A 10,110-nucleotide genomic window follows, 5' to 3' on the forward strand; every position below is an offset into this window, starting at 1 on the left:
TACATCTTTGAATACACACACACACACACACACGTATATACACAAATATCTATATCTATCTATATCTATATCTATGTATATCTTTGAATTCTAAACAAGCAAACATTAGTTCAAAAGACATCAGCGAAAACACACACCAGTTCAAAGAACCAACAAGATGTACACGGCTTTATCTTTGAATACACACACACGTATATGCGGTTATAGCTTTGAATTCTCAACCGATAAACATTAGTTAAAAAGACACTGGCGAAAACACACAAGGAACCAACAAGATGCACACATATTCAAACAATCTGCGTCTCACACTCGTCTTTTCAGATTTCACCGTCTAAAAACCCTGGGAGTAAGCCTGCCAGAAGAGGCTGGTCTTTGAATGCCCTTTTAAACTCAGATTGTGGTCTCTCTTGGGGCAGGTCCTTCCCCAGTCTGGGGGCGGCTGATGCAAAAGTAACCTCTGTGTGTGTGTGTGTGTGTGTCCCAGTCATGGAAAAATCCTCTCTTCTTTAGCTGGCAAGAGGCTGGTCCCGGCCTGGGTGGTCCCACGCAGGTGGCTGGCAGCCCAAACTGGTCCTGGCCTCCTGGACCCTCCCTTCGAGAGGACCCTCCCTCGCTTCCCCATTGGCCAGGCCCCAGTTTAAACGAAGCCGCGCATGGAGGGCCACCAAGCCTTTAGGAGTTCTCCCCCAAGAAAGCCCGCTTGGTGCCTTTGAACAGAAAGAGAAGTGAGCAGCAGCGGAGCAGCTACAAGGAGGAAGAGGAGGAGGAGGAGGAGGTGGAAGAAGGGGCTTCTCCCGGTGGATCCAGGTGGCGATGAGCAGCCCCGATGCGGGATACGCCAGCAGCGAGGACCAAGGCCGGTGCCCGCTCCCTGCCCCGGTCATGATGCAGTGCCAATGGGCCGAGTGCGAAGGGAAGGGCAAGGGCGAGGCGGTGGGGACAGCGGGGGATCCGGGGCAACCAGGGACCCCCGGCAGGGCCAAGGGGGAGGCCCGCATCCGGCGCCCCATGAACGCCTTCATGGTCTGGGCTAAAGACGAGCGCAAGCGGCTGGCCCAGCAGAACCCGGACCTCCACAACGCCGAGCTCAGCAAAATGCTGGGTAAGTCTGCCACGGAATGGGGGGAAGAGGCGCAGAAGAACTCCCCTCCACCCACCTATCCCTATTTTACACCCCCGGGCAGTGATTCCCAAACTCTGATCCTCCAGGTGTTTTGGACTTCATCTCTCAGAAGCCTTAGCCCCACAACAAACTCCAACTCCCAGAATTCCATAGCCTTGGGTCAGACAAAGAGTTAAAGCGGTGCCAAATCGGGTTGTTTCTCCAGTGTGGATGCAACCTTGGTCAAAGGTCTGGGATTCCGGGAGCTGAAGTCCAAAACAGCTGGAAAGCTAGAGTTTGGGAATCCTTCTTGTCGCCCCTTTGAGACTCGCCGAAAGAAAGAAGTTGGCAGCAGGAGCTTTTTCTTAGACTCGAGTCTTCTTCCTCAGATACATTTAGGAAGTTTTAAGTAAAGTTCAAAGCCATAGGTAAATGTATCTGAGGAAGTGGATGTATCTGAGTAGATGTATCTGAGGAAATAGATTTAATTCTAGGGAAGCTCCTGCTGCCAACTTCTTTCTTTGAGCGAGTCTCGAAGGTGCTGCAAGATCTTTCTACAACCTGGATTCCACAGACGAACCCGGCTATGGCTTTAAATTCTCACACATCTCTCACTTCGTATGCAAAAGGGATCTCGCTGCACTTTTGAAACTCACTGAAAAGTAGAAGTTGGGGTTAGCCTGAGCTTATGCAAACTTGATACTAGTTCCTCAGATGCATTTGGCTCAAGCCTAGGGAAGCTGGTGCCCCAGGGTGGTCAGATGCCATTCTCACAAAGGAGGACAAGGCACCCCTGGAGAAAAAGGGAGGGCATGCCAACATAAAAAGCTAAAAGCACTTAATAGATATCGGACTTCTTAGTCCTGCTCCAAATGAAGGCTATGTTGGAATCCCTTCCGGACAGAAAGATTGAAATGGAGGACAGGTCCTGAAAAAGCAGGACGCCTGCTCACCCTGTCACATGCCACCGACTTCTCTCTTTCAATTAGTCGCAAAGGTGTGGCAAGATCCCACTGCAGACTGATTTCCAATAATAATAATAATAATAATAATAATAATAATAATAATAATAATAATAATGTTATTTATATCCCACCTCTACGAAACGCAATCAGGGCGTCTTACAAAGTTATACATTCCCAAACTCTCAATCCCATATTAATAAAATATAATTAAACAAGTTAAAGTAAAACCTACTTCAAAGGAGAGCATACAGGCAAGAACAGTGGGGCTAAAGCCAGGTCACGTCACAATTGGGGTTTTTAATTTGGACTAACAATAGCTTTGAATTCTAGAGATATAATGTGTATATCCATCTATCATCTATCCGGATGTGGTGCGTTGCTGTATCTGCTGTACTGGTCCAAATTTGTATTTCTATCCCGGTTTTTGCCAGGCAATCAAAGCGGTGTACAAGAAGCTAAAATACATCCATATATACATAGCATCCCCCCTTAAAACAAGATTAAACAATATAAGATTAAAACATGCTAAAATCCAGTTAATCCAAATAATAACCACAGGCAGAGTTCGATAGATGGGAATTTTGTTTCGTGGGACGAAGTTGCTATATATCCCAACACTCTTTGGTTACATCCACACTGGAGAAATAACCTGGTTTGACACCACTTGAACTGCCCTGGCTCAAGGCTATGGAATTCTGGGAACTGGAGTTTGTTGTGATACCCAGAGCAGACCCCCATCAATGTGGAAAAACCGATGGCTCTCTAGGAATCTCCAGCTCCTCCAGTGCAACTCTATGGTCAACATCTGCCAGAGGATGGTCATAGAATCATGCTGGAGGACCTGGAAATGCCCAGAGATGGGTTTTCTCTAGGAACCTCTAGGTTCTCCAGCACAACTTCTGGCAGAGTTGCCCTGGAGGCACTTAAGCGTTTTATTTTTAAAAAAGGGACCTTTGAGACTGAGGGGGGAAATCCTGGCCTACATTTTCATTGGATTCATTCAGTCCATTTCATCAGATGGGAATCTAGGGCCCACAAAAGCTGATATAAGAAATACCTTTTTCTCACTCGGAAAGGTGTCACAAGATTCCTTGTCTTGCAATAGACACATCAGGCATCATCTCCGGTGTCAATGGACCCGTATGCCAAAAGGAAAACATACTTCAGGGACCACCGAGGCTGCATCCCCACTGCAGAAAGCATCCGGTTTGACACCACTTTCACTGCCATGGCTTTGTGAGACACTGAGCCTTCTCTGTCGGAGAGCTCTGGCATCCCCGCAAACTAGGAAAAATTCCACCTCATGGAGCCAAGGCAGTTAAAAAGCGGCGTCCAACCGGATCATTTCTGCAGTGCGGATGCTGCCTTCATAGAGGCTGAACTTTCAGCGCCTCCATGCTCGGGAAGTCTGGGAAGTGATGTTTTGTAAAACACTGAGCTTTCTCTGTCTTGTGCTCCAACCGACGACAACTCCCAGGATTCCAGAGCGTGGAGCCAGGGCAGTAAAAAAGTGGTCTCCAACCGGATTATTTCTGGAGTGCGGATGTGGCCGTAGAAGCAGCCTTGGCTGGGGGAAACCTCTTGAAAGGCAGACACCACCTTCTCCTTCTCCTCCTCCCTCTTCTCCCTCTTGTCCTTCCTCTCCTCCTCCTCCTCCTCCTCCTTATTTCTGCAGGTGGATTGGATTTATTATGTAAGGTTCCCTGCTAGGAAAAAAAAGGCGGGGAAAAGAACAGTTGGCCTGCATCCACACTGGAGAAATAACCCGGTTTGGCAGCGCTTTCACTTTTTCTGGTTCAAGGCTATGGAATTCTGGGAGTTGGAGTTTGTTGTGGGGCCCAGAGGGGATCCTTGGGGATTCTTTGAGAGAGCAAGGCGGGAAGGGAAAAGGCCTTGTCCGGGAAAAGGAGGGCGCTGGTCCCGAGGAAGGTCCTTGACTCCTCTTTCTACCCAAACAGGGCAGTCTTGGCGGGCGCTGACGGCGGAGGAGAAGCGTCCCTTCGTGGAAGAGGCCGAGCGGCTCCGTCTGCAGCACATGCGGGACCACCCCCACTACAAGTACCGCCCGAGGCGGAGGAAGCAGGTCAAGCGCCTCAAGAGGGGCGGCGGCGGCGGGGCAGAGGGCGGCCCCGAAGGGAGCAGCGCCTTCCTGGCCTCCCAGGGCCCCCCTCATCCTCTGGGGCTCCAAGGAGGAGAGCCGGGGCCCCTCTGCGAGGGCTTGGGGCTGGCCTTTTCGGAGCCCTACGCCGGGGGCTTCCCGTACCGAGACTGCGGCCCTCTCTCGCTGCCTGCCTTCGGGGGCTACAACCTCCCCACCCCGGAGCCCGACTCGCAAAGCGGGGCTTGCGGGGAGCCGGCCTTCTTCCCCGCTCCGTCCGAGGAAGCCTCGGGGGCTCTGCTGGGGCCGCCCTACGGCTACCCGACGCCCCCCCGGGGCCGAATACCCCTGCGGCGGAGCCCCCCAGCAGTACCCCTTCTTCCGAGGCCGCTTCCCGGTCCCTCTGGAGCCCCCTCCGCCTTCCTGCCGTCGAGGCGGGGAGCCTCCTCTCGAGCCCCTGCCGGCCCCCGACGTCGAGCTCCTGGCCGAAATGGACCGGGCCGAGTTCGAGCAGTACCTGCCCTCCTTCGCCGGACGGACCCCCGAGATGGCTCTCCCCTTCCCGGGACACGAGGGCCCCGACGCCGCCTATTACTGCCCCAGCGCCAGCGCCGGAGGAGGAGGAGGAGGAGGAGGAGGCAGCGCTTACCCGGAGCTCTGAGGCCCTCGAGGACACACCTCAGAAATAATCCGCTTTCAGGCCGCTTGAACTGCCCCGGCTCAATGCTAGGCAATGCTGGGAAGCGTCCTTTTTGTGAGACGACGGGGGCGGACTAAAAGAAAGGACAGTCGTTGCCCATAGGGAGACACTGAGGAATCCTTATCCATAGGGAAATACTGGGAATTACTTGCCCATATGGAGTCATTGGGGAGTATTTGCCCATAGGGAAACATTGGAGAATACTTATCCATTGGGAGACATTGGAAATGACTGGCCCATATGGAAATATAGGGAATTACTAGCCCATAGGGGGATATTGGGAATTACTGGCCCATAAGGAGACATTGGGGAATACTTGCCCTTAGAGAAATATTAGTAATTACTTTCCCATAGAGAAAAATTGGGGAATACTTGCCCATTGGGAAACAGAGGACACATCTCCAATGTTTCCCTATGGGCAAGTACTCCCCTATGTTTCCCTATGGAGATGTATTCTCCAATGATTCTCTATGGGCAAGTATGGTTTCCCTATGGGCAAGGAGTGCCAGTGTTGCCAACAAGCCTCGAAGATAATTCCCCAAACGTTTGGCCAAAACTCACTAAATCCCCCCCCCCCATATCTCACCAAATACTTATTTCAAGTTCAACTCTCAAAATTACCATTAAAACCAATCACCAAAATCACACCAAAGGCTTTGAAAAGTACCCATTTTGGTGTGAAAGTCACCAGATTGGCAACACTGTGAAGGTCCCGAGACACTGAGTCTTCTCTGCCAGAGAGAGCTCTGGTGCCACAACAGACTATAATTCCCAGGGTTCCCTAGCACTGAGCCAGGGCAGTTCGAGCAGTCTTAAACCAGATTAGTTCTGCAGTGTGTCTTTTGGAGCCTTAGCAGCTTATTAAAGGAGCACAGCAGGCAAAGGAGAAGAGGTGTGGGTTTTCCCCCTCCTCATTCTCTTTCGTGAGGTGTGGTTTTAACTCATTCTTTTTCCTCCTCTGGTTGTAAAACTGTGGGAGAGGGTGGTAGAAGTGTCCCATTTGTTAGGCTGAAATAACCCAGTTGGCACAAAGGACACTTTTACAACCCGAAGGGAATCTGACCACATTACCACACTCTGCTCTTATAGTGCTGCTATTCCCCTTTGACTGCTCTGGCTGCCTCCTCCTGTTGCATTCTGAGGCCTAAGAGCTCTCTGGCTGAGAATTCTCAATGCCCCCTCTTAAACTACAAATCCCAGAATGCAACAGGAGGCAGCCAGATCAGTCAAAGTAGAACAGCAGCGCTATAAGTATGTAATGTGGTAATCTACAGTCATGTGGAGGGAAGAAAAACAAAACACATCTTTTCATTTGCCTGCTGTGTTTGTTTAATTATGTGATAAGGCTCTTGGACTAGAGCTGGGTCCCTGTGTTATTTTTTTGGGGGGGGATGCTGCAAAAAGAGGGGAACAAAAAGGACAGATGGACTCATTTGCTTTTATTTATTGTAATTTATTGACTGAGGGCAACCTCTTGAAAGACTCCCTGCTGGAAAAAGAAAAAGAAACTGAGGGGAAAGAACTGGCAGCAGGGTTCTTGGACTCTTTTTCTTTTGCCCCTTTCCACGAAAATCTCCTTGTCTTCTGAGGCAGAAATAAAAATTAATGTATCTTCCTGGCCACACACTTGGTGGATTTGGACCTGGGGTTTTTATACATCTGCTTTTTTTTGAGGGGGGGGGAAGGTTATGGGGGTTGTTTGTTTGTTTTGTACAGAATGAGCTTGGACTTGGTTATCTCAATAAAAGTTTGACTTCGGAAACAGCTCGCGAATAATAATAATAATAATAATAATAATAGAAGAAGGACATAGGTGGTTGTATAGGCTAGCATTGTGCGGTGTGGTTCTTCTAGCATATTGTGCATTAAGAAAACAAAGCAAAAATACGGTGTACTAACTTTTAAAGTACTAACTAATGGGGATGGGGAGATGGAAGACTTCGGTCCAAAACACACGGCAGGAATAATCCAGTTTGAGATTGCTTTAACTGCTCTGTTTCAATACTAGGGAATTCTGGGAACTGTAGTTTTATTAGACATTGACCCTTCTCTCTCTCTGAGAGAGAGCTCTGGTGCCACAAGAAAACTACAGTTTCCAGGATTCTCTAGCCTTGAGCCAGGGCAGTTAAAGTGGTCTCAAACTGGATGGTTTCTGTAGTGTGTTTTGGGCCATGCACTGCAATCGTATTCCAGGGGACACAGAAATAGAGGGTCTTTCCAGGTAAGTACAACAACATCTGCAAAAGAGTGATGATCTTTATTGGCCAACCTAAATGCACAAATATATCACCCAAGCTTTCGAAGCTCCACTGGCTTTTTCATCAGGCTAAAGACACCTGCATTTTAAAATCATACGAGTCACAGGCAGTCAGATTTCATCTGCATTAGCAACAGAAAAAGTTACTTGCCTTGAGACCCAGGCTGTGCTAAGGTGCATCTACACTGTAAAAATAATGCAGCTTGGCACCACTTTAACCCACCAAGCCTCCATTCTACAGAATCCTGGGATGTGTAGTTTTGTGAGAATTCTTTGGCAGGGATGGCAAAATACCTACAGATCCCAGCATCCCATAGGATAGACATACAGGACTGTAAAGTGGTGTCAAACCACCTTATTTCTGCAGTGTAGATGCACCCTTAGGTAAGTGGTGCACTCCAGAGTAAGCAGGTACAGTATAGGATTAGGTTGAATCTTCTTGAATTGCAGGCCTTGGAAACTAATCCTTTTAAAAATTTTATGTCACTTCATGCCAGGGTAATGAACCCCTAAAGCAGATGTGAAAAAGTGTCTGAACTGCTTCCACACACTGAGCAAGCAAGCCCAAGGAGTTTATATACTGTGGTTATATTTGATGCCACAACATGATAGAGACAGAATTTGATGTGAAATGTAATTCCTGTGGCACCATAAGAACTTCAAATGAATTTAGCTCTTCAGCCATGCAGCTGGGGTCAATAAAAAAGTTCCATACATTGTGAAAACTAAGTACTGTACAAGCAAAAGATGTTCCTACATTTGAGTAACATAGTCCCATAGGAATTTGTTGAATGCTGCAATACAATTACCCCCAAATTCAAAAATATATTAAAATCCTGATCTGTATGAAATTGGGTTGTACAGAAGGAAAAACAAACTTCATAATGGGGTTCAGTGTGCATCCTCAACAGGCACCTCCTCATAAAAAAGAATGTCAAGGGGGGCTATTTTATGGGACGGTCCTCAGTTGTGCTGGTGCAACAAGAAACTTTATTTATTTATTTATTTATTTATTTATTTATGGGCTTTGTATCCCGCCTTGCACCCAAAACAGGATTCGAGGTGGTTTGCAATCATTTAAAAAAGGTAAAACTACAACATGAATCCCGCAAGTTAAAAAAAATTCAGTAATATAAATATTGAATCTCCAAACTCCCCCAAACCCTCCCAAGTCCTGGTTCTCCATCACACTTCCTATCATAGCAATTTTTATTGATTCATTTAAAAATCTCTTGGTGTGGTGCTTTGGGACTCTGGAGACCAGGGATGGAAGACCCCCTGGATGACCTTGGGCAAGTCACACTCTCTCAGCCTCAGAGGCTGGCCATGGCAAGCCCCTTCTGAAGAAACTTGCCAAGAAAACCCCATGATAGGTTTGCCTTAGAGTCTCTATGGGCCCAAACAGACAGGCCAAAATAAAGCTGCTTCAGGTCACATTGGAGGTATGTTATTTAAATGACACACACATCTTCAGAGACCAGAAGATGTGCTCTGGTCCTTAGGCCTAGACCGTGACTTAAGCACGACTTGCAGCCTCTTAGGACGCATGCAGCATTTAAACAGCATACCTCCAAAGTGACCCGAAGCAGCTTTATTTTGGCCTGTCTGTTCAGGTCCTATATTAATCTGTAGAGGGTTTTATGTCTTTGAACATAATTTATGGACAAGGCAGTCTGATGTATCATCTACTCAAAAGGAAATCCCACTGGATTCAGGTAAACTGATAAAGGGAGATGTATGCAAACCATTTTTGTAATTTTAAAAGATCTTGTCATTTTGTTCCAAAGAACTCCAGATCCACAGAGAGGGCAAAGAACTGGACTCCAAGTATCGTGACAAGATAAATTCTCAAACGGGAAAAGTTAATGAACCAGAGAGTTCTTGAAAATTATAGGCTGAGTCTATATTTAAATCAATATTTAGATGAGTCTCCAAGGAGTCCTATCATTTATAGGAGAAATGGGGACTGTCTTTGAATAAAGCATTTCTTTTGGTCCTTCAAGTAGCCAAATAGGCAGGGATTTTCTTGTTTCGGGGTTAAAACTGATGCTTTCAAGCAAATAGTGGGATGCTTCTGATGGATGAAGGGAGAGGCCTTTTCAAAACCGCCTTAAACCCAGTGATGGGGGGAAAGGCAGGATATAAATCCAACAAATGCAAATAAAAGAAAATCTGGTAGGGTAAACTGTATTTTTTCATCTGTAGTCGCCACATCGTCTCTCTAATGTTTCTAGTTCTTACCTTCTACAATGAATCATCCGCCTTGGCTACCAGGAGAAAGATGGGGTATAAATCCAGTTAATCAGTCAATCAATCAATCAATCAATGGGATCTTCTATCATGAGAAGTGAGATGAAGAAAAGCAGATTCCAGCCTCAAAAAGTCAACACACACACGACTTCTGCTTGCAACTTTTCCTTCAGGTCATGAATTCTTTCATCTTGGGGTGTATCCACCCTCCAGAATTAAAGCAGTTTCACACCATTTTAACTGCATGGACTCTGCCTTACAAGATACTGGCATTTGTAGTTGGGCAAGGTATTCAGCCTGGTCTGTCAGAAAGCTCTGGTGCCTTACCAAACTACAAATCCCAAGGACATAGTCTGCAGGATAGAGTCATGGAAGTTAAAGTGATGTCAAATTGCTCTAATTCTGCAGAGTGGATACTACAACCTGTAACCTCACAGAGTAACTACTCCAAACTCTTAAGATCACACTACATTCTTCAGTCTTGGTGAGATGGTGCCAAAAAATTAATTTTGCCCTGCCCCCTCTCTGCTAGAAAGGGAACCAAGATTTATAAACCTTTTTGAATGCTAGTTTGTCTGCTGGGGAGAGGTAGCCTATAAATAGAGAGAATCAATGAGGATAGTAATGATTCTAAATGGGAGGAGATCCCTTTGACTTGTTCCTAAGCAGAGGTTGGGGCTTAACCCACAATGAAATTTGACAGATCCCACTTTATAGGTGAGGGAAATAAAAGGCAGT

At 47.0% G+C, this 10,110-nt stretch overlaps 1 protein-coding gene across 1 annotated transcript; it reads left to right on the top strand.

Annotated features, from left to right (window-relative positions):
* Positions 1-687: 687 nt before the first annotated feature.
* Positions 688-5,308, top strand: SOX17 (SRY-box transcription factor 17). Its single transcript, XM_042464139.1, is given in 3 exon segments — positions 688-1,102; positions 4,026-4,492; positions 4,494-5,308. Coding segments are annotated over 3 exon segments (1,089 nt in total). The 5' UTR covers positions 688-813; the 3' UTR covers positions 4,827-5,308.
* Positions 5,309-10,110: the final 4,802 nt, after the last annotated feature.

Source organism: Sceloporus undulatus, chromosome 4 (assembly GCF_019175285.1).
Source record: "Sceloporus undulatus isolate JIND9_A2432 ecotype Alabama chromosome 4, SceUnd_v1.1, whole genome shotgun sequence".
NCBI lineage: Eukaryota > Metazoa > Chordata > Lepidosauria > Squamata > Phrynosomatidae > Sceloporus > Sceloporus undulatus.